Here is a 27,916-nt window from a genome sequence, read left to right as displayed (position 1 = left end):
AGTGCTTAACTGGGATGGACACTAAAATACTGCCTAAGTAGAGTATTTCAGCATGTTAAGTCCATCGATGAAGAAGGAATTTAGGAGGTCTTACACTGTCTGATGTTTCAGAATGTTTGATTTTTATTAGCAAGACAGTTACTTGCCTATTGCTTGCTGAATTCTTCACAGTCATGTCCTTGGGTATATGAATGCATCACAAACACTGATGAACTAACTCAGGATTGTTTGAGAAACAGAGGTCTACTGCTTTCTCTGTTATACTTTTTAAAGAGGCTAAGGCAAAAAGAACAAGTGGTCCTTCCACAGTCTTGGGGCTGCAATTTAAATCCAGATGATTTGATCCTTGTCAAGACCTTCCTTTATCGAAGCCACTGTAACTAGGAAACTGCACTAAAGCAAAAGAATTCACTTTAACTTTCAGTTACCTGGCTAATGGGCACTACATTAAAGAGGCATAACACTACATCTCACAGTGAAATCTGCTTGGAGAGGGGTAATCCACGTCTCCTAACTCTTGTGGGAAGAGGCTGCTCAGCTCTGAGAAGAGCAGGCATTACAGTCCTCTGTACAGGACCACAGCTGCACCAGAAATGGCCATCTTTAAAGACACAGAATGGGCTGGAAAGAATGGATCAGTCTGTGCATCCCAGGTTTTTATCTCAAGGAAGGACAACTTGTTGAAATCCAACACAGTGTGTACTTGTGTGCTGTCAGCATGAAGAAGCATCGTGTTAGCACTTAGAGTTAAGGAATCTCCGCTTCTCAGTAAGTGCTATGTAGAAATTTGACTTGGTAAGGATTGGCTTGACAAGATGCATTAGAGAAATATATCTGTGAGATGCATAACATGCATCTGTTTTATGTTGGTATTACATGGCTCTAAAACCATACCTTGTGAGGAATCTTAGAAGTGATTTATAGTTGCCACATTTAAAAGCTTTGGTAGAATTGTGTATGGATTTTGCCACTTGAATCTCTCTGTGACCAGTGCCATTGCTTAACTTCTAGCTTTTATTGTTTGATTTGTGATACATCTCAGATGGTAACTTTTCAGTTTTTAGCCCAAGGTTTTAGAAGCTGTTTACTGTGGTGACCCTAGAAGGTTATTTAGAAGTCTGCTGGGAAAAGCACAGACGTTACTCTCATTTCTAAAGGAAAGGACCAAAATTTACAGAGTCCCAACAGAAATCCTGTCTTTTTACTGTTAGTCCAGAGGAGAAAAAAAAAATCTCTTCCCAGTGCTTATGGATAGGACATTAGTGGAGCATTTGGTAAATAAGGTACATGAACCAGTGTGCGCCTACTTAGCCAGAGATTAATTTTGCCATCTGTTTATACATAGCAGAAAACACAGATTTGCTGCAGTTGTTATTTTTTGCACTGGTCTGTGTGGAAAGGTTTCGAAGCAGAGTTTTGATATGTAAAAGCACATGTCGCACCACTGGTACTCCTCATGGCAAGGCCTTTAGCTTACAATTTGTGCTTTCTGCCTTCTCTGGCAGATGTGGATTTTCTTTACCTTAAATAGAAACTGATGAGGGAAAAGGAGGAAGAAAGTTTTAAGTTCTGTGATTTATGTGGGAATTTCTGCCCTTTATTAAATGATAACAGAAAGTGATTTTGAAGAATTTAATTCTTCCTCCCTCCACCTCCAGTGTGAAATTGAGGTGAAGTCCTGCAATCAGAAGAAGGGACTACTGGACTCTAATACTGTTGGAAGGTGAACTTAGCCTTTTGCAGAGGACTAGGTTTTCCCTTTATGAGATTATGTCCAATTTTTGGCCATGAATCTTTTATTTGTTAGTAGGTTGTATTAATTTTTTGTCCTCTGTCTATGCTGTTTTGCTGGGTGAAAAATAGTCATTAGAGTGGAAGGGAGGACAAATGATGAAACATGTAGCCTGACAGATGTTCCTATATACATGATTAAGAACGGAAATGTGCTCTGCATGTATTGCTTTTCATCCCACAATATGATTTGGGAGATGACTTTTTGTTCCTAGATCGCTTAAAAGATCTTTGAAGCAATTTGTAGAGATATGATTCTGATGGTTTCTTTGTTATTTATGTAGGAGCTCTAAATGCTCTTCTTCTGATTAATGACAGCTATTGATTTTTTTCATTCCCCCCTTTAGTTTTGTCAGTAGAGCTTGCTTTCCTTCTGTGGAATCAGCATCCTCAAAGATATAAATTGCTGAATCTTAGAGAGCAAGTAACATGGTATTTGATTCTTTAAAAAAATCATTATTATCCTTATTATTATTATTACTACTCTGCTCCTTATTCTCTCTCCTTTTTCATAATTTTTCATTCTTAATCCTATATTTTTAAGGTCTGTATTCATTCCCCTTTGTGAACAGACACATGCAAATTTTCTAGTAGATAAGTTGCATCTGAGCACTTAGTTTCCACTAATTGCTGATACAGTACATAGAATCACAGAATTTTTTTATGTTGGAAAAGACTTCTAAGACCATTGAATCCAACCATCAGACCAGCACCACTGTGTTCACAGTTAAACCATGTTCCCAAGTGCCACATTCAAAAGTTTTTCTGAGTGCTTCCCCAGGTATGGTGGTTCCACCACCTTCCTGGCCAGCCTGTTCTGATGCAAGACTGTGTTTTCAGGGAAGAGGTTTTTCCTAATATCCAATCTAAACCTCCCCTGGCACAACTTGAGGCCATTTCCTCTCATCCAATAGCTAGTTGCCTGGTAAAAGAGACTCACTCCTGCTGCACTAGAACCTCCTTTCAGGCTGTTGTAGACAGTGATAATGTCTTCTGAGCCTCCTTTTCTCCTGTCCAGACAGCCCCAGCTGCCTTAGCCACTCCTCACAGGACTTGTGTTCTGGACCCTTTCACTTGCTCTGTTGCCCTTCTGTGGACACACTCCAGCACCTCAATATCTTTCCTGAATTAAGGGGCCCAGAACTGGACATAGAACTCCAGGTGTGGCCTCACCAGTTGGGAGTACAGGGCATCCGTTCCCTGGTCCTGCTGGCCACACTATTGCTGATAAAGGCCAGGATGCCATTGACCTTTCTGGCCACCTGGGCACACTCCTGGCTCATGTTCAGCTGCTGTCAGCCAGCACTTCCAGGATTTTTTCCACCAGTCAGGTCTCGGGCCACTCTACCAGCAACCTGTAGCACTGCATGGGCTGTCGTGACTTGGTCTTGTTGAACCTTATACTATTGGAATAAGATCCCAATATTACCAGGTAGATTGTGCCTGGGCAACATTATACCATTAGCCTTGGCTCATTAATCCCTCAAGAAATTTCAGCAGAGCCTTCCTGCCCTCCTGCCCAATGTGGTGTCATCTGCCAGCTGACTGAGGGGGCACTCATTCCCTTTGTCCACATTGTCAGTAAGGATATTCAGCACAGCTTTCTTCAACGCTGAGCCCTGGGCTGCCAGCTGGTGTAACTCCATTCAGCAGCGCTGCTGCCCCAGCCATCCAGTCAGTTTATACCCAGCAAAGAGTGCACTCATCCACACCGTGAGAAGCCAGTCTCTCCAAGAGAATATTGTGAGAAAAGGTGTCAAAAGCTTTACTAAAGTCCATGTAGACAATATCCACAGGATGTGGAGGATGTGCCTTTCATAAACCCATGCTGGCTGGGCCAAGAGGGCCTCTGACCACCTCCTCTCTCACCAATCCTTTTCTGTTCACAAACTGCAGGTCCAGTGGGGCACCAACCCTTGTTGTCTCTCTCATCCCTACTGTGTCAGGAAATTGTCCTCCAGGAACCTCCTGGACTGTTTCCTCTCTGTTTTGTTGTATTTCCAGTAGGCATTTTTTAAATTGGAATCCCTTATGAGAGAAAGGGCCTGTGATTTTGAGAATTCTGCTGGCTACTTATAGAATATTTCTTCTGCCTCTTCATCTTGGTGGTCTGTAGTAGGATTCCCACTAGGATTTTTTTTTTACTCTGGGCATTGTAATAATTTTCAATATGCTCATTCTCCCTTTAAAGAGTAAGAGTAGTAATTTGTTCTACTCTTCATCAGTACCACTGTTCCTTTATGCAAACTCATTATATGGTATATATCCATATAGCTCCAGAACCACGCCACTGGAGGAGCTGCTATATGACTCTTTGTGGGCTGTTTTGGTGTCTTGTATCATAACATCAGAAAAACTTTTTTTTATTTTTTAAATATCTGCCAGCAGAGAGAGAGCAGTACAAAGGAAGTACAAACAGTACAGATCATGTCAAGGGTGCGAACAGGCACAACAGATAAAAGTTCATATCATCTTAAGTACACTCATAACTGCGTGTGCCAAAGAATTGCCTTTGCTGGTTTTCAAACCACTGACATTGATATTGTGTTCTCTTCAGCCATTGTTTCTGTGTCTTTGTTTCCTCTTCAGCTTGGGTTCTGTTTTGTCTGTATGCTATCATACCAATGATTCAGTCTCAGCAACACTTAACTTGTTTCAAACAAACAGTGAAAAACTGTTTGATTCAGATTTTTTGAAGTCCTCTCCCATCAGTGTTGCAGGTACGAGTAGTGAACATGTGTAAAACTATAAAAGAGAAAATATCTTTTTGAGACATTAATTTGTTAACATTAGAAATTTCTTCAGGTTAGAGTAGTATGTTCAGGTTGTTTGAGTAATGGCCATGACTTCTCAGGGTCTGTAAGAGGGAAAGTGGTAGATTACTGCAATACAAGCTGCTTGGAAAATATCCAGTAAAAACTTGAACCTCTTCCAGGAAAATAGGCTTTGAATGTGCTGACTATAACAAGAGAGCATTCAAAGCTAATTTGTTAGTGGATTTGTTATCACATTTTACTTAAAAGTTGATCTCTTAAGATGTGTTGGGAAAAGAATTAAGCTAAGCATCAACATTTAGAATGGCGGTTCTAAGAATTACTGTTACTCAGATAAAAGCCTTCAGCAAATCTTTTTTACCTATTTGTGTAAATGTGACTTTGGAGTTATTTTATTCCTTACTCTAGACAGCCTAGAAGAAAATACAGAAAAGAAAATACCATTAGTAGCAGCCAGATGTTATCTTTATTTGACGTGTGTTAATGTGTTTTGAAAGCTTTAGTTTTTACTACTCAGCTGATTTAAATTATCATCTTCCTAAACTTATTACTAAAAAGAATGCAGTCTTCTCTTTTGGCTTCTTTCTGATTGCTGTGTTTACCCTGTGCTCTTATATTTTGTGTGTGTTGAATGCTCCTTACAAACATTGCAATCTATTTTGTAATTCCATAGGGTGTATTTCTTGCTAGTAACTCTTGATGTTTTTATCTTCAAATAATTCTGGAAAATTTACAGCATCATAAAGTCTGCCTTTCCAAGTTTGCACCTATTATGCATTAATGCTGAAGATGTGTGCTTGACTTTACGCATACTGTAGTCAACTGTGATGGGATTGTCTGAAGTTAGCCACATGCTACACATGCTAGGAGTTCATAAATAACATGACCAAAGATTACAAATTACAAAGATGGAGAAGGGGAAGAGAAGGAATTACAGCAACTTTAAAAATTATGTAGTTGCTCAGTTGGCTCATTTTCAGGCTTTCTTTGCAAGTTTTTAAATTGTGTCAGGTTTTATGATCTAAATTCATGCTACAGGCAGAAATAAGTGTGAACTTTCTTCCATAACGGAATATTTCTGTGTGTGGAGAGTAACTATCTCCGTACTTACTCCTCCATAACTTTGGCATTTTGATAACTACAGGAGATCACCCTTTTTTACCACTTGGTAGCATTAATCTCATGCCCAGTGGGCTAAGGAATTGCCCATTTTTCTGTAACTTTCCATTTTAAAAAATTGCTGCATGTAGGCCACCTGATGCTCACCAGTGATGCCCATAAGCAATGGAAAAACAAAGTCAAGCTGTCATTGTGGGTATTTGAATACAGTAATAGCAAATGACAGAGATGCCACTTCATCTTTACCTTCTTGACTAAGCCTATTAGCAAACAGCATTATTAATTATGTGATTATATACTTTTATTTCCTTTTCTGCTTATATATTTTGAGAGCAAAAGCCTACCCAGTGTTTCACTTGCATTTGCTTCCTTTCTGGTTTTGGACCAGTGCCTCATTTTTGGTGTTCAGGCATCTCTCCTTATATTGGAGGAGATCATAGTCTTTCCTGTACCAATACAGTCCTCGGCCAGGATCCTCCTTCTGTTGTTGGAGTTTTACTCCCACCCCATCTAACAGTATGCAACAATATTATCCTTGTGTGGCACAGGATGTGTGCTATGCTGAAATTTTGGGTGTTAGTTTAGACGTATTTTGCAGTCTAGTTGTCATACCAAAGCATTTTCTTTCTGCTGTTACAAAGTGACTTAATGACACTAAAGTTCTGCTGTATCAGTGAATGACACTTTGTTGCTTCTGAGGCCTTGTTACCAGATTTCAGGTTCCCATTACTTCTACTGGAAGAACTTGCTCTCTTCAGAAAAGTTCTCTGGGGCAGGAAGGCTCTGGGTTTGGTTTTTTAATTCCCTACTCTTTGCCGTTCTTTTCAGAGCTCTCTGCAATTCAGCTTGCAGTGAAAACACTTTGATTCTTGGGCAAGAGCGACTGGCACAGCCCAGCTGTTCTGGGTGATCTCAAGCTGCTAGGCTACTACTCTTAAAGACCATATTATGTCTGAGAGTCATTATTGATATTCAGTTCTTCCAGGCTTCAGTCTGTGCTGTTGTCTTGCTGAGCTATGAAGAGAGATTCCTATCAAAGACAAGTAAAAAAGGGTATTACCTTCGCAGTGCAGTTTTATTCCAGTTCTTTGGAAACCATCCTATGTCAATAGAAGAGGTCATATAATGCAAATTGGGTAGGTCAATAGGCAGATCTCTATGGATTGTACAGTAGTGTGTTATGAGCGTTCCTCTTCAGTTGACAGTATAATAGTTAACATGGGGAAAGCTCGCTGTTGATATTCTCAGGCTCTTCTCAAAGTCTTTACTTTAAGCCACTGGCAGATTCAGACAGAGATCTTCATGCAGTGGTTTATAGCACATTATCAAGTGGAAATAGAAAATTCCTTGTTCATATCCAGGTAGCAGAACACAGATTATTCCGTTCATCCCTTTTCTTTTGCTTGTTCTTCTCCTCCCTCCCCAAGTCAGGCATGCCAGATTGCTGCAAGGCAGCCCCGTTCAAACCCTGAAGCTAAACAATACACTATTTTCTCTTGCTTTGTTTCATTGTAGCTAATTTAATATTTTGAAGAATTAAGCATACTGCCATAAGAGCCTCAAGTAAGCAAAATGGGTTTGATACGTTCTACAAGAAGGAACACCTACTGGAATGACATGGGTTCGCAAGCGGGAAAAAGATTTACCCTTTTCTTCTTCTTCCACTTGGAAGAACATTCTTTATGGGTTTTTGTTCGTTTGGTTTTGATTTTGGTCTGCCTCCCGCCCTCTTCTGTATTTTTATTCCCCCATAGCTTTCTTGTAGATCATTGCCCTATTTTCTCTGGTACTGGTCTGGATAAGATGATGTGTGCATGCCACTGCCAGTCTGATTCCACTGCATGAGGTTTATTTCCAAGCAGGAGAGAAGGATCTGTTCTTTCAGGGTTCTTTCCAAGCAGGAGAGAAGGATCTGTTCTTTACTTTCAGCTCACCCCTATATAAGTCTTAGAAGTTTAAAGTGGAATGGTTTTATGCAAAACAAGTTAGGTTTTTATTTCTTCTAAATCCTGTATACAGACATGCAGGTGGGAGAGAACAATCCTAGAGGACTTGGGATTTGACTTATTCTCAGCAATAACTGCTTGAAAATGAAAAGAAAATTCTAGGGGTTTTTTCTATGAACAGAAATTAGCTGGAAGGTTAGTGTGTAAGCTTTAGACCCGAACAGATCTCTCTTGGGATATATTTAACTAAACTTTTTCACCTGTTTGGTTTTTGTTGTTGATTTGTCAAGGTTTTTTTCCACTGCCTTTCCAATGAATAGCAACAGTCTATCTACCCCACAGTGGTTAGTATAGCACAGAGCTTGATGCAGCCCTGGTTGAGGTCAAGCACTCCAGTTCGAACCTCTCAAGGGCTTTCTCTATGTGTTGCCAGTGTACTGGTAAAAATGACTTTAAACTCTTGTCAGTGCAGTTACTGGTGCATGCATCACAGTCCCACTCAAATAAACCTGTCACAACACAGAGTCAGCAGCTAGAGAAGAGTACAAGGGCAGGCCTCTAGCTTTTCATTCGAGCATCACTAAACGTGCACAGAGTGCCCAATTATTTCAGCATTATTGAGCAAGCCTACAGGAGGACCCAAGCCTTGCTACATTAGATTTTCTTTAGTAATTTGCTCAAGTACCGCTGAGGACACTTAAAGGGCTTAAAACGGTGGCTGCAACCAGTTTCCTTTTCTGGATTGTTAATTCAGGTTTTCTCTTTCAAATTAACTTTCACTGCATGCTGCGCAGTAGCACTGGGAGAACTGTTTAACACTAATTTTCTCAATTTTCAGCTTTTTTTTTTTTCATTTTATAACTGCTTTTACAGTTACATATGTTTTGATTAGATGTGCACATGGAGTGTTTCTACTAGAAAGAGAAAAGCATAATACTTCTGTCAAAAAAATAAAAAATTCACCAAAATGGCAACATTCATTTGCTTTCTTTTTTTATTTTTTAAGATTTGTTGTTGTCATTTTCCAGTTCAGTCTGAGTTTCACCAAATATGTTGTGTCCAAACATCTGGACATTTTTAAGGCACCAGGATGTTTGGATTGATCAGATGCATTGATTGATCTGATCCGTCACAGTTGATGTAGTTGATCAATTAGATAATCCCCAGCTCCCCGAACAAATTCAATATCTGTGTTTTGTTTTTCACAGCAGCAACAACTCCAGGCCCAGCACTTGTCACATGGACATGGTCTTCCCGTGCCGCTCACTCCGCACCCCTCGGGCCTGCAGCCTCCAGCCATCCCACCCATTGGCAGCAGTGCTGGTCTCCTGGCACTCTCCAGTGCACTGGGGGGGCAGTCCCACCTCCCAATTAAAGATGAGAAGAAGCACCATGATAATGATCACCAAAGAGGTAGGCGCTGCCAAGAGGAATGTGTGGCTTTGGTTTCCTTCTTTTTTTTTAAATTCTCCTGTTTAAAGCAAGTGAAGGTGGGGGAGGGAGGAGCAATTTTCAGAAGAGTTCCTAGCTAATTATTTTAGTGTTTGTTATCAAGCAGTAGCCAGGAATTGTGTTCAAATGCTAGAAATCCAGTTTTATAAATCTGGCTGTACGGCATTAATAATTAACTGTACAGAAAAGTTAACATCTGTGCAATTTATTATTTAACAGACATCAGGATTCTTTCTTCGGAGTATGATAAATGTATAATTTTGTGTAAACTAACTAATATTTTTCTCTTTCTTTTTTTCTTACCCCCGTGCCCGTCCCCTGCCACCATATCTCCCCCTCCTTATTCATGGGGGCTGCTCTGCATGCAGACAGAGACTCCATCAAGGTAGGATTCCAATTTGTAGGTGTAAAGGGTAGCTCGACAGAGCTGCGTGAACACTGCATTTTTCTGAAATGTGGCACAGAGTGGTGGAAAAAGTCACAAACTGGAACTGGGTCATGATGCTTGTGTTGATTGGCAGCACCCTGCATAGCCTGTGTATCACATCTAGGCAATGGCTGGTAGTGGGGCAGCTAGGATTGCAGGCAACATGCTGACCAGTGAGTTTACTGGAACAGCATTGAGGCTATTCTTGGGCGGAAAGAAAGGTCTGCCCAGGGTCTGTGTCCAAGCTTTTGAGACAGAAGGAATAAGCCACTAGTCTTAAGTCATTTGGATGCTGTATATTGTAATTCTGATATTTCCTTATAATGCATTTGAGGAAGGAGAGCTCTGTCGCTCACAGGGGGATGCAGGGTGCTGCCTGCTATCCTGTAGCTGGGGAGGAGTGAGCTGCCCTTCCCTCGACCCTGATGAACGTGGTACTGGAGCTTGCACTGAGGATTCTGCCTTCCTTTTCCAAAAATTAATTTTCGGCTTCTGAATGACTCTGCAGCATACCTGTATCATATGTAAGGTGATGATAATAAGTAGATGTAATAACATACCTTGCAACTTGTATAATTTTGAGCATTCAGTATGATTCAGTGACATGTGATGCTTTTCCGTACTGATAGCCATCGGAGTGTCCCAGGGACTCCTGGGGTTTTAATGCTGCAGATGGAGAGGTGTGTGTTACTCTTGTCCTCTTCCTTCGTGGGTCTGCTCTCCTAGTTTGCATGGTTTTCAGAAACACAAGGTCAAGCCTTATTAGGTGCTGCTGAGTGTGAAAAGAAAGATACATTTCTCTTATAAATGGCAAGACCTGTACCAACCTTATGAAGCACTTAGAAACAGTTTGTCAGGTTTCTAGTTGTGCTTTTTTAGGAAGATATAATATATTATTGAGGCTGGGGAAGTGATGGAAGAGATGTTCACAGCATGAGTCTAGTGTGCATTACACAGGATTAGCAGGATCTTGTCAGGCAGATATTACTAGTGTTCCCTTTATAGTGCTGGAGAAGCATGGTTCTGGGCACAGGCTTTGCCCCCACTAGAGACCTGTCCATCTAGGGCTGACACAAAAGCTGACACCTTGGTTCTTTGGCAGCTACAGGTGGGAATGTGTCCCACAGCCTATCCCAGCACACCCATTCTGCCACTGGCACTCCTGACGTGTCCCAGCCAAGCGCAACTGAGCCAATGGTTGTCAGTTTTGCTGTTACACACATGGCTCTGCATAACAACCAGGAGCTGACAGGAACTGTCAGTTTTCACCGTGAGCAGCAAAGGCACTGAAGCTGCCTATCTGCCCACCTAAGACAACAGCGTGTTGGATTTCACTTCAGCCTCTTTGTCATGAGGGCTGGAAACTGCTAATACTACTTAATGCGATGGGGCCGGAGCACACATTAATGACCATTTCCCTAGAAAACCCAGTCTTCATTGTGAACAGATAAGTTTAGTCCGTCTTCCTTTTTCCTGCACTCAAACTAACAAATGCAAGTGGGATGGATAACTAACTGTGAGAGCACAAAGCCATGTGGTTTCTTGAGTGAGTTTGCTTACCTATATAGTCGAAACCATGATGATTTCATTCAAGGAAGTGACTGAGGAGAATGGCTAATATATGCCATTCACTGTTTCTAAACAATATAAGCTATGCTAGTCATTTTTTGTATAATTTGTGAGGTGTTGGGGTGTTTATGCTGGCATGGATATTAGGGTGAGTATTTGTACTGAAAAGGCTGATTTTGCCTGGGATGGATTCAAAAGTGCTGTTACTCATACAGCTTCCAGAAGGAATGAAGGGCATCTACTTTGTGCAGTTTACTTTGAAATGATAAGTAGATGTTTGTCTTGCACAGTGCTCAGGTTGTGAATTGGCTTGTGTGTCAGCATTATGGGGCTTACTGCCAGCTTTGCAAGGTGAAATAGTTTGCTAATTTCCTTAAATGTTTTCAGTGATGCCCAGAGTAGCAGTTAGTTGCTTGTTCAATCGATCCCTCCTCCCTTAAGTGGTTCCCGGTTAAGAGAGGCTTTTTATGATTGTCTGCTGTGTGACTTGAGACAGTATTTGTCAGCCAGAACCAGCTGGAGTCTGTGTGCTTGTATGAAATAATTTATTCATGCAGGATAATGCTCCTTAACATTTAACAGGTGATGAACGTGACATAAATTTCCTTCTTCCTTTTAATTTTTCCCTTTCCTCTTCCAATGTGCAAACAGGCAGGCTCTGGTACTCTAAATAGTAAGTAATTTTTGGCCATCTGTCAAAAGGAAATTTCAATACAAATTTAAATTAATGATGCCTGAAATTTTTTATAGCTCCTCTAAAAGCCTCTAATGTGCAGAAAATTCTGAATCTGCTAGTAGTAATTAGTGTAGCATGTAATGAGGATATGGGCAATGTTATACAGCCCCAGTGTAACGTTTTGATATGGTAGCAAAATTTTGATTTATATAAGGTTGTGCCTGGGTTTAATTGTGAGAGACACTTTAAAGTGTTTTCTTGCTGATATAGATTATTAAGCAGGGTGAATTTTAAAATAGCTCATGAAGTGTAAATTTATGCTTTAGTGTGGAATTCAGATAACAAAGGTACAGTACCCATTTCTACAAAGAAAGGAATTTGGCTGAAATGACCCATTTCTTGCCACTATTTACAGAGCTATGGATTTGCTGGGCAGTTTTCTTCCTGAAACTTGCTGTCTCTAGCTGTGCTGGTCCTGACCCTCCTCTTAGTTCAAGCCAGGAAAAAGGCAGTTTGCATCGCTCTACCAGACAAGACATGTTACACCTGATCTTGCCCAGCACCTCCCCTGAACTAAGTCGTTCACTGCTGAAACTGAGTAGTCACCTCCAGGTAATATAAGATTGTCCAGGAGCTGTTCCTAAATAATAGATCAGCATTGACACAGCAAGCTCTGTAGAGAAGGACAGCTTTGGGAGCTCTTTGATTTCTTCTTGGATCCAGTCCTCCAAATTCTTTGCAAAGTTTGAGGTATGGGAACACTCTAAACACTGTAAACAGGGTCATGGGAGTGCTCTTTGTGCAGTGGCAAGGCTGTGGAGCGGACAAAAGGAAGGGAAGGGTGGCATGTGCCAGGGCTGTGCTCAAAGTGCAGCCCTGGCTTAAGGGCTCTGAGGGAATGTAATGTGTTTAGACAGAAAGACAAACAGCTCTGCAGTTAACCGCACAGCTTTTTGTGGAGGACTTGGTGCGTCTCCTTTTCAAAGCTATTAAACTTTTTTTTTTTTTTTTTTTTTAAGAGGGGAAAAAAGGGGAAAGGATTATTATTTTGGTGGATTCTTTCTTGCAAATTGCACTTGCACAAGTTTTTTTCCACCTCCTGTGAGGACTGTTGGTGCAGGAGGCATGTCCTTCTTTCCAGCCCTAATATCATCTCTGGGACAAAGGTGGCAAAAGTTTCTCTGATGCTTAACAAAATTCCTTTTCTAATACATTCCCTTTGGAGGAGCTATGGAAACATCTTGTGTAAAAAAGCTCCACCTGACAAAAAGTAGTGTAGTGCTGGCACTCTCTTCCCATAACTCTCAGCGCAGCAAATGGAATGAAGGAGCTCTCAGTTACTGGCTGGGCTGTGTGCCTGCCAGAGGTAGCATGGATGTCCCCAAGCAGATTCTTCAAGACCCTCAGAGCCTCCTGACGCGTGTGAATTCATGCACAGGATCCATCGTGTGTAGCTTTTTATCACTTCTAATGTAGATCGCTTGTTCTTTATATGCCTCTTAAGCATTGCCTTTCTTTTGGGATTGGTTGGTTTGTTTCTTTAGTTTGTTTTTTGGTTGTTAGGTTTGTTTTCTTTATCTGATTTTTAAATTATTTGGGGCAGACACTAAGCCTGTAGTAAGACTTGCCAAGGTGATGAAACCTTTTTTCATTTTCATCTGTTTCAGCAGTAACAAGTGCCAACAATTGAAAATTGCAGTTTTGTGACAGGAATAAAACAGCTAGTTTGAGATTCCTCTGGGGGCAAAAAGAGAATTTTAGAAGAAAATATATGAAATAATGTATCAAATGGAGTTTTGGGGTGGATTTCTGGCCAACATACTGGTGAATTGGGAAAAGTCTGTCAGGGCAAATTGAGGTAAATCTAGAAATAAAATTACTTTTGCCTTAATCTGTGTGAAAGCTAATAATTACACATGTGGGCGATACAGGGAAAGTGGATGGATGCGATTCACACATTCCATTTACATTTGTGGTAGCAGGTGCTCCAGTGCTTATCAAGCTGTTAGCCTTTATTAAGTGTTTAGACCTCTTTTCATTTAGTTGTGAGTAGGCTCCTTACTCCTGAATCTGTTACTGTGAGTAACCTGATGCTTGGAGGGGTTGTGTGGAGGCACTTCTGGAAAGTACAAAATACTTTAAAATAAAAATCCCCCAACATATAAGATTTCTGGATATTACCAAATGTAATTATTGGTAAATAAAGTTGCTGACTTTGTTCTTCTGCTGATAGAGGAACACCACATAAGCTGCTGTTATGTATTTTGTGGACTTTGCCCTCGTTATCAGGTTTCTTTTAAATGGGACTTCCTCTAGAGGCATGAGTGTCTCTGCATTCAGTGTCTATGAAACAAGCCAAAAAAATGTGGCTACCTGTTACAAACTTAAAGGAATTTGCAGAATTTATTTTGTTACTTGGCCAATTAATCACCATTCAGCTAAAAAACACTTCACAGGCGTGTTAAAATCCAGACATTTCAGACTCACATGGATTCTGTTTGTACCTTTTGCCATTCAGGAATGAAGCTTTGCATGTATTTTGCTTTCTCTTATGATGAAGTGGTAGTTTTAAACAGAGCGGATTTGAGCTACACCGCTCTGCAAGAGGTGTGGTTTTGGGGCTAGCATTAACAAATAATAATGAGTAACTTCTGTTGGCTTCTGATATAGTAATTTTTTCAGTATTAATTGATATCTGCCTCTGGGTGTGTAAACTGTGCCGAATGTAACAGGTGCCCTAATTCCAGAAAATGTGTTGTAATTGTTTGTTTGTGGAACAGATGAATAAATATCTGTGGGGCATAGCTGGTCCTCAGGTGGTGAACGTGAGTGGATTAATGATGTGATTGGGTGAGACATGCTTGTTTGTTGCAGTCACGTCCAGTAACTGTCTGCTGAAGCAGAACAAATATTAATTAGCAAGGTCCTGTTTGTTGTCTCAGTCTATCTTACGGAGCTGATTTTTTTGGCACTGTTTTTTTTTTCTTAATAACCTTTTAATGGCTAAACTTGTAGGTGTCATTCAAGCTCTGTGGTTTTTAAAAGGAGCATGAAACTAAACCTCAGGTGTGTATCTCCCTGCTGTGTTTGTTTCTTCTTTTCTCCCCCCCACCCCAACTGAGTTTTAAATTTCTTTCATTCATGCAATATCATATCTTTAGTATTTTTCAGGAGGTCATCTGGAAAGTTTAATTTAGTGTAGAGTACTCATATTCATATGAAAGTGACAGCATATACTCTGGCATCAAAGAATTAGCTGCTTCTGCTAGTTTTGATGGCTTCACCTGTTTTCCCCAATAGCTTTCTACCCACTTCTGTCTATAAATGGCACACTGTCCTCTTATCTTGCATCTTTCTGCATGTTACCACAGGGTGATTTTTACTCAGGGGTGTGCCCACATTTGGTCAAATTCCCATAGTGCTTCCCGCTGTCAAACTTTTGTATTGCCACTTGGTGATTTAGGGTAACTCAAATATTCTCTATCCAGATGCTCTCTTTGCCCAGAAGGCAAATACATACATGGGCTGTAATTTCTAACCTGAGCAGTCATGTCTAATTATTTCCATGGCAACAGACTGTGATGTTGATAACACAGGATTATGATTTCACATCAGAGAGTAGGAAGAGGAAGTTTGCTGGAATGAGGAGGTGGGTGGAAAGGTCTCCAGTGCAAAGGCTTTGACAATATAATAGCTGGGGGAAGAGAAGTAAAGGGAGGAAATTAATTTGTTTATTCTATCTCTTCAAGTTTTTTCATTGTAAGCATGCAATTAAAATCATGCTTTACACACTGGATTTCATGTCTCACACTAGTTTACTCATGGTGGATGAATTGGAATGAGGAACACATTTGCAGGTCAAGTTACAAAGATGTTTGTCAATGTAAAGGGAGAAAAAACCCAACATATATAAGTTTTTGTCAAAAGTGGGACACGGATTATGTTTTTGACTTACAGATTTCTGTTGGCACTGTGATTTTTCTTTTTTTGGTTTTGTTTTTTGGAGCATGTAACATTTTAATTTTGTCTTTAAAACCCTTAGGTCCAAAGTAACTTGAAACATCCCTTATTTTTACATGAATCAATGGACTCCTTGGGCATGCTAAGATTATCTGGTAAAGGGAGGGAAGGAGTGCGCCTTCTGGATTCAGTGACATGTATGACATGCATTGCAAGTTTCTGTCAGATGGGTAAAGTCACTGAATGCTAATAGTATATTTGTATGGCTCTTCTTATCTCTTTTCTAGTAAAGGAGCACATTCCTAGTCCAACATGATTGGTTTAGGGAAATGGGCAGTCTGACTGATATGCAAGTTGTTATGCAGGATTGTTGAGTGCAATGTGAACTACAAAGTTTTAGCTGTGCTTTGAGGGAAAAAGCAATTAGACTGGCCAGCAGGAATTGGCCATTGAGGGAAGTTTGCAGGAAAATTGCACTGTTTCCTGCCTCTCTTTGGTACAGCTCTAATTGAGTTGAATAATTAATTAAATATCTAAAGCTCGATTAGCCTATTCTGCATAGCAATTTGAAAAGTTCTGTCTTTTCTTAAGCGACATTTGGCCTTTTGAAGAACAAAAAATTGGAAATGCTAATGTTTTTCATCCAACTAATGGAAGAAAATAAAAATGTCTCCATAGCAACAAAGCTTCTTTCTACATGGTTTCCTAAAATATGCCTGAACCAGAAGCAGATGCCTGATTTGAGAATCTCTCCTTCTTCAATGTAAACAAATAACTTATAGGCAGGTGTTGGAAATAATATGGAAATCCTATTAAAGAGTCCTGGGTTCCTGTCAGTCAGGAAGCCGCTGCCACAAAGGGGTTGGTTGTCTGAATAAAGGAGGCAGAGTAAATTCTCGTTAGGCTTTAGCTTTTCCCAGGAAATGATTGTCTCTGCATGCTCTTTCTCCTGCAAGTCTGAATGCAAGCCATTTCTTCTACTGATCCCTTCTGCCACCCTCGCTTTCTGCCTCTCTTCTCCTGCTGGATTAGCGCTTGATGTCAGTGGCGGCTGCTGCTGCTTGGGGCGTTGTGTCATTTGTGATTTTAACCCCTGTTCCCTCCTGCCCCTCCCATCTGCAGCCCGGCCTTGAGGGGCTGCAGGGAGGACAGCTCTGGGAAGGGTGAGAGGACAGCTAGGGGAGACACCTGACACTGCTCTGGAGTAAGGAGAGGAAGGGAAGTTCTCTATGTGAATTTATAAATTTTGGTAAAGGTTTTGGCATGGGTGGTTTGCCTGTGTCATGTATTGGGGTTCCAAATAAAAGTGTGGTTTTTCTTGTGTCATGTGTCTGGAAAGCTGATGAAATGGACTTGAATCTTTTTAATCTTATTTTGAAGTTACTGAGAAAACGTTCTTGCCATCACTTACCTGTTAGTCTAGTGTGGCACTTTCGTTGCGTTTGCACTTTCTGATGTCAGTTTTGTCTCCAGACATGGCTCTACTGAGGTCAGCCCTACAACAGCTCACCTGCCAGCCTACCTGCAGGCTGTGGGTGAAAACTTCAGTGCAGAGCAGGTGGGAGCAGGTGCTGAGGACATGCTTTCCAGGGTCTCTAGGCCGGAAACTGAGACGATGTGTTTGTCTCCTCACAGCCTGTCTCTACATTCCTTGTCATGCCAGACATAGTGGCGCTCTTAAAAACACTCAGAGGGTTAAATGTGGATAAACACAAAACAAGGCTTCTGAAAAGCCTGAAGATTATCATGCAGCATTTCTCGGACTATAGCCCCCGAGACGCACTTCATAAAGCCAATAAAGCGCGCGCTGGTGGTCTCCCGTTGCCCTGGCAACGGACCACAGGGCACCCTCTGTGTGAAATGCATGAACATCTGCGAATTAATCTTTTTTAGTTTGTTCTTTCCTTGGCACCAGTGGAGCTGTGCTGGCTGGTAGCAACAGCGCCAGAGCTGGAGGGTACCCCAGGGATGCCCCAAGCTCCTGGCAGAGGTGGTAGAGCCAGGTCCTTCCCCAGCAGTGCTTCCCACAATGAAGGGATTGAAGGAATTCAGCCTGATGTCACTTTTTTTCTGGGATGCTGTTAATTTGCATTTGGGTGCATTGGGGGAAGAAATTTAAAAAGTATTTTTCCTAAACTGAGGTATTGTTTGGCTTGTTGGACTAACATGAAAAAATAATCCAAGAGGAAAATTGGAGTCTTGTGTCCACACGACATTTTTACTGGACTTCACCACTCACGTGCTTCACTGTCAGAAGACTGTAGAAGAAATGGAACTTGAGGGGTAGACAGTCTCGCAGAAACTGTAAAATGGAGACGTGTAGCAAAAGTCAGCAATGTGGCAGCTGGGTCTGTGCTTAAGAGATACTAATCCTGGAGACGGTATTTTCCATTGCCTCCTGAAGGACTTAAGGAGACCATGGGTACAGGGGTTATTGACCTCCTGTCAGTTCCCTGTTAGGTCCTGGGTGTTCTCTTCCCTTGCCTTCTGCCAGCCTCACCCCTGCTGCGGTGCACCAGGGTACAGGTTTCACATCTGGCTCCAGAAGCTGTGCTGGCTGCTGGCTCTGACTGCTGGCTGCCAGCTCAGGGCTTGCCCCAACTTTCCACCAAGTCTCAGGGAGGACTGTAGGGGGAACACTGTGAATGTTGTATCATCAGCAATTGCTGGATGCAATCAGTGTTTTAATGAGGTATTGAAAGTGAAATGCCACTTAAATCTGCTAATTGCATTAAAAGGACAGCAGATTGCTCTGTATCACTTCTTTTTGATCTGCCAACTTAACAAAGAGTACCAAGGAGCTTTTAAGTGAGGTATAGCAGCCAGTCCAGTGCTACTTGTTTGCATACGAATATTAGTAGGCACAGCTGCACCTCTGTTTTTCTGCCACTCAAGAGGCAGTGACTACAGCTGTGGGAATGTTCTTAATGCATACTTATGAGTAAGTGGGGCAGAGGGGTAGGAGAAGGAAAAGATTCAACATGGGTTGTTCCTTTTTTCCATTAAATGGGTGAGCTGTCTATCACAGATTCACCATACAGAGAGGCTGGCATATTTCAAGCCACTATATGGTTTGAAAGAGGGCATACAGTATTTTCTTTGCTGTATTAATCTTGACAGATCAAAATAAACTCTAACACTGGTTTTGCTGGCAGGGTCCTGCTTTGTCAGACTGGCATGTTCTGCAGAAGTGCAGTGCAGGAGTATGGAAAAAAGGCCAGGAGAGATGTCTCCCAATTACAGCAACCCCCAGAAGAGTTTTCTGCAGTTGTGTGTGGTTTGTGTTTGGCACAGACCACACACAACATAAAACTCTTCAGCTATTGCAGTGTATTTCTGAGTCCTTTTCTCTTTTTATTATATTAACTAAGTGGACTGACTGTATAGAAATCACTAGTTACATTGAGTTGAAAAGCCAGTGCTGACCTAAATAACATAAAGCTTTGCCTTGTGATCTTCCAATACCAGGCATTAGGAAATCGTTGTATCTGGCTTGTAGAAATTGTAGCTTGTACCTGTGTGTTTATATTTCTCCTTTTTCCCTGATATATTTGTTGAAGCCATATCTGTTGATGCTATCTATACTTCTGTCTCCCCTCTCCATTTCTTTTAAAAATATCAAACTGCAATTTATTTTAGCCCTGGAAGAAATTATTGTTTTGCTTTTCTTCCCTGCTTTGAGAAAAGTTTTGTGCCATGACCTCCAACTACTATTTTGTAATGAGCCTTGCTGTCCAATACTGCAGCTTATGAGAAGAATTCAGTGTCTGAATAATTTAAAAATAATCTTTTTTAAATCAATTACAGTAAACCTTGTGAGGTTAGAGAAACCTTTTTCTGCCATTCCCTTGCAGTACAGTATTTTTCTGAGCCATGTCAGTATGTATAATTGACATGAGAGTAGCAGAGGGACCCCACCTTAACCATAAAGGCATCTGTCAGTGATCAGTTTGTTGCCCTTAGAAAAGTAGTGTGTGCTCACCATCTAGCCTAAAAGCTCTGTGTCACACTGCAGGAGTTTGAAAGCAGTGAAGTTATTTTCCAGACCTGTAGAACTCTGGTGTCCTTTACGAAGGTTTTCTGGTGGACAGCATTACCTTCACCTATGGCGAAGGATGGGGGTGCCATTTTTCAATGCTTCTTCCTATTCTGCTGGATGAGGAACAGGAGAAACCATCAAAAATTGTGATGTTATCTCGCTTTCCCATACTTTTTAGGGTATTCAGCATCAGACTGTTTCTAGTGTCTCTAGCATCAGAGGTTTTTCCCATTTAATCTGTGCAAGTCACAACTCTTTTGATACCAGGGGTTTTCTGTTGTACAGTACCTCTCTCTACAGTACCCTCTCTGTTGTGTCTTTGCTCTCCGTGAACCTTAAGCAATTTTACAAATTCTGCTAATGACTGTAACAGTCCTGCTAGTACTAATAAACAAACTTTAGGTTGCGAATAGCAATAACCCGATTTTTAATAGTAAATCTAACAGAAGTTTCCCACGAAGTAGTGTAGGGCTGTAGTGGGTACTAACAGCTGTGGTGATCACAGCCTGATGGAGCTGCTGCTATTTAGTAGACAAATGTTTCATGATTGTTTTGGACAGAAAGAGGAAGAAAACTTTATTTGATAGAAGAAGTCTCTCATGTTGACAACACACAACACCAGATTGCTACAGTGCAATCACTGCAAAGCCGCATGTTTTGCAAACAAAATATGTTGCAGATTCTAATTATAAAAACAAAAATATGTTCTTTAATTTGACATACAGAGAGAATTTTTCTTACTCTTTTTCTAAGTCTTAAAACTGCCAGGAATCCTCTCTGGAATACTAGTTACTCAGCATGCACAACTGTTACTGTAGATGTCAAAAATAAAATATTCATAAGTGTATTTGATATTGTATTCTGGCTCAAGGTATATATCCATCCAACACTGCACTGTGATGTGTATGTAAACTGGTCCTAGAAAAAACATTTATTCACATCCAGGTTGTTCTTGCCAGTAATGAGATTAAATCAAAACAAGCACTATTTGTTACCTAATTTGCCCATTTTCTTAAAGTTTGCTAAAAAGTTAAAAATAATATGTTAATATAATGGAGCAATTGTGACAAAAGCCAGCAGAATCAGGCAAGCAGATGTCTGAAGGTGGCTGTTTCCTGTACCTAAATAGCAATTAAAGTAAAATATATAATGTATAGCACTGGGTTCTATGCAGTAAGACTGCTTTGTCCTGCTCTTTGAAACTGTAAACATGTACCTATGTGAAACCTCTGGAATAAAGTGAGTGAGCATTTGGCTTGTGTCAAATGAACATAGGGGGCAGTGGAGGAAGAGAGATATATGGGAATAAATGCATGTTTCCTCTCTGTATCTACTTGACTAGCTGCTGTGCTTATTTTTACCTACACTTTACATACTCTCTAGAGAGAACTCTTTTACAGTTCTCATGAAAAAAAGGAAGAAAAATTGTACACAACCTTGATTATGCTGTATAGAGCTCAAGCAGCTAGTAAATTGATGCATGCCTAACACTTGTGTTAAAAGCTGTGTGTTCTTTATACCAGAAGCAATGTGTAAGAAGGCATTAATCCTCTAAACATTAATGCTTTTCAAGATCACAGGTTACCATTGCCCTCTCTTACGTCAGAATGTGCCTTATGTTCCCTTTTCTCCTGTAGGACATCTGGTGGTTCCATGGAAATATTTGAAGAGCCATCGTTTAGCAGTTTGAAGGGAAAGCCTTGAATAATTCACACAACAAATGATTAGGCAAGCACTTGTCTATCTAACTGAATTATTCTGCATGTTTGCTGAAGCAGTTAAGCAGCAGAACAGCATTTTCTTCTCTGGAGGCTTTACAGTGGTAGTATTGACCCACCTAGTTATTGGGTTTCAGCCTTTTGTTGACACTGTTGTAAATGAAAGCAGTCTGGACAGGCACTGAGCAGCTGGGCTGGATAATTGTGAAGGATTCATGCTTGTTGCTGTTACCCTCAGTGTTTGTAGTGGGTTGTTTGCTTTGACTTTTGTTGAACTGTTGACAAAAGCATTAGATACAAATGGGAACAAATAAAGTGGTGAGATGCCAGGAGGGCTTGGCAGAAATGGTGGTTTTCATTCCAACTTAAATGGCGAATGTCTTGTCTGGATGGGTAAAGGAAGGTGTATTCAGCATTTATGTGCCTTTCCCCCCCTCTTTTCCCTTTCTTTCCTTACTGCTAAATAGTTTTTGGCAATCAGGTGAATAAAAACAGAGCAGAGGCAATTTCACCATTGCCTTAACTCCTTGGCACTACGTTTTTGAAGCTCTCTCTGACTGTGGATGTCTGGCTGGGAAAATCCAGTTCCTGAAATGAAAGGATTAAGTATATAAAGAGAGGAGGAAAAAAAAACAGAGAGAAAAGGATGGGGGTGTAGAAGGGCTAGAGATGAGGAAAGAGAGGCTTAAATAGAACAGTATACACTAAGTAGTATAGCCAGCAAAATTGAAGTCATTTACTGGAACGCTTTTAATTTGGTTTAAACAAAATACTCTTTTGTATATTCAAATGGGGAGTAGCTCAGCTGTTGTGAAGCCAGAAAATTAATGGTATTTTTAGTGAAATAACAAACGCATGTCAACAACATAGCTGTGGATGATAATGTTGGCATTTTATTCATGAGGAATTATCAATGCAGGTTACTGGACAACATAGTGTGACTGGAATGATTGAGCACAGGGGGGAAGCGGCTGTCCTTCTGTAAGACAATTTCATTTTACATTTAGTCCTTCAGGAAGAGAAGAAGGAGACAGAAAGAAAGCATTAAAAAAAACATGCCTGATATACCGATCCTTGTGGTTTCTGGGTCCAAGCAACTAACCTTTTTAGCTCTGACTGAGTCATAGTTTTCTGGCTGTTCTTCTCTTCAAGTCTGTCTTGAGGGATGGCAGAGAATAGATGCAGAAGAATAGCATCACATTAGGGTATCCTTGCTGAAAAGGTAGTTTTGGCCCTGGGGGAGCTGCAAGTTTACTCTAGCCATCTCTGACACTTGAGTTTTGCGCCTGGGTATTGTTTGCTTGGGACACATAATGCATCTAAGTGTTGTGAAATGTGGTTATGCTGGCTGGCTGTGGCGGAAGTTAGCGTATGATCTGGAAGGTCTTGCCACTTGGCAGGAGAGATGCTTTGTGTTTGTTATTTTGACTGTAGTTTTCTTGTAGTGATCAACTTCAGGGTGTTGTGCAGGTCAGCTGGAAAGTGGCAAGTCAAGACACCACTGCAGTGGAAGAAAAAGGATCTGTTCAGTAGTGCTGTCTGCAGGCATACAAAGGTATTCCTTGCCTCTGCTGTAACATGTCCACCTGCTTGTATATGACGTAGCCACAGGGTTTTGGGGCACCAGCTTTTGATATGCAGGTATTTTTTGTCTCCTGCCTTCATGGATCTTCAAGTTGTCCTGAAATCAAATGCCGTAGTAGCCAGGTAATCATGGTATTTATGGACCCAATTTGAGTAATCATCTGTGAGGGTTTTCATTATTCCTCTTTGTTATGGTTGCCATATTTTTCCTGCTCTCATCATGATAAGAAGGGAAGCACAAAAAGAAATAAGGAGGAAATTGCCTTTTCCTGCTGTCACTGCTAGTTTTTTGTAACATGCAGGATGTTTGTTGTGTGAAACCACGTTGACTTGAGCAAGAAGTGTTTTGCCCAGATATTAAATACTGTGAGATCAGGCCTGAATTAATTTTTAATCCATAAATATCAAAACAAAGAGTAGAAATACCAAGCTATTTCTAGCAAACCTACTAGGAGTGGTGTTATTGTGGATATCAGTTTGTGCATGATGAATCCCCAAATCTTTTCTCTTTGGGAAGTATGCATAACAGTTCTAAAGGGAGCTAAAGGTATTATGATAGCAAATTTCAACTTTGATTGAAGGTAAAATGAGGACTTTTTGAAATGCAGGGACTTAAAGCCCAGTCAAAACAAATATATTCCATAATCATGTTTGAATAGCATTTGGGAAACACAGTTTTGGATCATCTAAATTGTATGAGAATTCACAAAAACTAACTTGTGAATGTTCGTGTGGCATTGCCTTACTTTTTAGACAGGCTTGGACAGTTCTGTGTTTTCATATGAAATGTACTTTTCCCTGTACTTAGTTACACAGAGTTAGCTCGTTAGGGTAATCTGCTTTGCCGGCAGATCTATAAGAAGTTTTGCTTTACCTGGAGTTTCACAGAGCTTAGACCAGGAAGCAGGAAAGTGCTTCTGGAATGAATTTGGGTTGAAGTAACAGAAGTTTTGAGTGAAGCAAGGAGGGAAAGAACTAGTATACTACATAGGTGGAGATTGAATTGGACTTACTCAAGTAACAAAGTGATTATGCATTGTGGGGCAGCATTTTGTTGCACTGTCTGGTGTGAGATAATACACAACTGGAGTTCTAAGTTGGCCAGTTAGGAATAAGAGTGGATATGGGAAAAAATATTCAGTAATAGGAAACGCTAAAATAAAATAGAAATAACAGTATAGCAGTTAGATGAAACCCTAAATCAGCCACAGGTCTTTACTGGCAGCTTGCCATTAACCAGTGGGCTGCACTGTTTTGAATTTAATTTATATTGGATTTTAATCAAAAAAGCACAGACAGTGTTTGTTTTTCATACTTACATAGTGCTTTAAGTGCAAACACTGCATGGCAAAAAGCCATAAAAGACACTGTATCTGGTGGGTTATAGTAAATGAAGTGATGATGGAAAGAAAGGCTGGCTCTGCATTTCTGCAGAAATCAGGGAAGTTCATCTGACATCTGGCTGTCTTTGAGAAGATCTTACACATTCTAAAGTAGTGGCTTTAGGTTCTCACAGTTTGGCTGATTAGTTTTACATACAATGCTTCCTTTTTTGCATTTCTCGTGTCTGTGTCATACAGATTTATGCAAACTAAGAATTGGCTAAAGTTCTATGTTTGTATAGTTTCTGGAGTTTAGTACAGGTACTCTGTTACAGCAATGGGATTGCTCCAATCTTTTAGTTGTGTTTTGATACAAGGAATATTGATTATTCCTTCCTCATTTTTAATTTTTTGTCTAGCATATGTAATAGATCCATTTTGGTGATACCGGAGTACCTCCAAGTCTTCAATCCATGAATCCTCTCAACAACGCTGTAAGGGAAAGAAGCACTCTCTAGACTTCCGAAATTATTCTGCTTTTTGAGGCATGAAGAAGATTAATTGACTTCATGTGATCAGACAAAAGAGCAGACTACTAAGCCTACATTTCCAAAATACAGTTTCACAACCTCCCCATTTTTAGTTTTTACCTCAAGAACCAATGCTACTTTGTGATCTGTCTGTACCTAATTCTTTCTTTTGAAACCTCACAGTGGTTTTTAGTCCCATTCTTGGCAAGTACATGCATGCTTCTAGTTTGACCACTCAGTCCTTTTGAGCTACTTCCAGTTTCATTTAACTGTCTAATCTCTGCATGTTTTGGCGGAAGACAAGCTTTGGTTGAATTTTCATCCTTCCTTCAGGCTTGATTACATTGCTCGTGTATTCTGTGGCTCCTTTCACACCAGGTTGTTGGAGACAGGACTAAAAGGGATACCGGGCGTGTTTTCAGATGATACAAAACTTGGAGGAGCTGTTGACTCCTTCCAGGGCAGGGAGAGGCCCTGCAGAGAGACCTCCACAAATTGGGCGTCTGGGCAACCACCGGGTACACGAAGTTCAGCAGGTGGAAGTGCTGGATTCTGCACCTGGGATGGGGCAACCCTGGATGTATGGACAGACTGGGAATGAGGTGCTGTAAGCAGGGCCATGGAAAGGGACCTGGGGGTCCTGGCAAGTTGAACGTGGGTCAGCAGTGCCCTGGCAGCCAGGAGGGCCAACCCTGTCCTGGGGTGCATCAGGCACAGCATCACAGCTGGGCAAGGGAGGGGATTGTCGTGCTCTGCTCTGAGCTGGGGCAGCCTCACCTCCAGTGCTGGGGGCTGGTTTGGGTGTTACAATATAAGAAAGACATTAAACTGTTAGAGAGCATTTAATGGTGGCCAGTGAGGATGGTGAAGGGCTTTGAGGGGAAGCTGTGTGAGGAGCAACTGTGGTCACTTGGTCAGCTCAGCCTGGAGAACAGGAGACTGAGGGGAGCCCTCATCGCAGTTACAACTTCCTTGTGAGAGGAAGGACAGGCTCTGAGCTCTTTTCTATGGTGACCAGTGACAGGACTTGAGGGAATGGCCTGAAGCTGTGTCAGGGGAGGTTTTTGTTGGCTGTTTGAAAAAGTTCTTGTCGCGGTGGGTGGCTGGGCACTGGAACAGCTCCCCATGGAGATGGTCACAGCACCAAGCCTGACAGAGTTCAAGAAGCATTTAGACAGTGCTCTCAGGTGCACAGTGTGACCCTTGGGGGTGGTGCTGTGCAGGGCCAGGAGTTGGACCTGATGATCCTTGTAAATACCTTCCAACTCAGCTTATTCTGTGATTCGGTGATATGTAGCCAAATCAGCAGAAGCCGCAGCACTGTTGGGAGGGTCCTGGCAAAGGGAGTTTGTGTTCAGTTGTGTTGCTCACCCTGGGCTAACCAGCTGCCACACAGCATATATACACCGTGCAACACAGCACAAGTGCCAAAGCCCCGGGGTTAATATTAGCCCCTCTTAGGACCATACCACCCACCAGCAGCAGTGACTACAGACATCCCAGCACTGTGCCTGTACTCTTCCTCCTTGTGTTACTTCCGGCCCAGGGCCACACAGGTGAGGCTTTGCCACTTTTCATGCATAGAGCAAGAAATTGTTCAGCTGCAGATTTTGGGCATAGTGCTTTACTGACTGTTAGCAAGGTGTCCAGCAAGGGCTGCTGCACAGCTGGAAGACCATTCCAGACTTCCTGCAAGGCTGGTGCATGGGAGCAGCCCTAGAGGTGGATGTGGGAATGTGATTTTTGTAAGTAGTGAAAGTACCCAGTGGGGAGAGCATGCAGGCAGGGAAGAAGGATTTCCATCTGTGGGCTAGAGCTTTGGATACAGTTGTGCTTGCTGTGAAAGTTTGTTACACTTTCTTACTGTAAGGGCTCCATCTGGTGCTCTAGGTGTCTTTAAATGAAAATTTGCGTTTACTGTCAGGACTTAAGACTATGCACAGTGAGCATTCTGATGGTATTATCTGTCACAACAAATAATGAAAGCTTGTCTTGCACTTGAACCCTGTAGTACAAAAAGGGGCAAGGAAAGGCAGTGAAATAAGGGCGACAGACTGGACAGGTTCAGAATTTGTCCCCATGTTAGCAGGAAACAGCAGTAAAGACCCACTTTAAAATTCAAGGTTTTCTATCTTGGAACAGGACTCGGCTCATAACTGAGAATATGCAAGGTAGCAGTGCAAGGAAACTCAAGCAGCCCAGATGCTGGTCAGTAAACAGTGGTGTGACTTCAGCTCTGCCTCTTAAGTTCTGGCTAAAGACATGCTGGCAGCGCTCTGTGTACTCAACGTAAAACCCCACTCACTCTTCAAATTTGAAGGTGATGTGTGCAGAGATCACCATTGTATTCAAGCCTTGCGTTAGGAAACACTTTGCTAGCTATTCTGACTAGTGCCTTAAAAAGGAACAATTTTGGTAAGCTGTTATGGAGAAGAAATGCACTGACAAACAGTTGTAATTTGAGATTAAATAACTTCCCAACAGAGAAGCCCATTTTTTAAGTCATTCTGTACATTCATTCCAGCTCTCTTTTAGCCTTCTCACCTGGATCGGTGTTTACAACTAAATTCATTCTTGAGAGGCATCATCCCTTGAAGAATTTAAAAAAAGACTGGATGTGGCACTTGCTGCCATGATCTAGCTGAACAGTTAGAACATCAGCTGGACTAGATGATCTTATAGGTCTCTTCCAGTCTTGAAAATTCTGTGATTCTGTGATTCTGTGACTGTGCATAAGATCAGGCTGCCTATTTAGGTGTCCTTTAAAGTGTGGGTTGGTTTTTGCTGTACTCCAAAGCAAGTAAAAAATGCTTGTCTGCACTGTTTCACCCAGTCAATGGGTGCCTAGAGGAAATTATATGTGTTGAAGGAGCCTGTGGAGGCTTTCCCTTAACCCTGTAATTCCAGCTTTTATAGTGCTTCTTGGGCCTTTGATCTCCACACTCTTAACTGGCTCACAGGGAGATTATTTACAGTCAACAAGAAAAGTACCTTGAACTTGTCATTTTA

At 41.3% G+C, this 27,916-nt stretch overlaps 1 protein-coding gene across 1 annotated transcript in view; it reads left to right on the top strand.

The window, feature by feature from the left end:
• The window catches only part of LOC131571517 (transducin-like enhancer protein 4), a 98,630-nt gene that overhangs the window by 46,241 nt on the left and 24,473 nt on the right, over positions 1–27,916 (top strand). Inside the window, exons 7-8 of the mRNA XM_058824263.1 lie at positions 8,839–9,043; positions 9,451–9,467. Of these exons, the coding sequence (XP_058680246.1) occupies positions 8,839–9,043; positions 9,451–9,467 (222 nt within the window). The remainder of the gene's footprint in view (positions 1–8,838; positions 9,044–9,450; positions 9,468–27,916) is intronic.

This window comes from Ammospiza caudacuta, chromosome Z (assembly GCF_027887145.1).
Source record: "Ammospiza caudacuta isolate bAmmCau1 chromosome Z, bAmmCau1.pri, whole genome shotgun sequence".
NCBI lineage: Eukaryota > Metazoa > Chordata > Aves > Passeriformes > Passerellidae > Ammospiza > Ammospiza caudacuta.
Note: the sequence above shows the minus strand (reverse complement) of the source record. Positions and strands in the feature narration are given on the sequence as shown.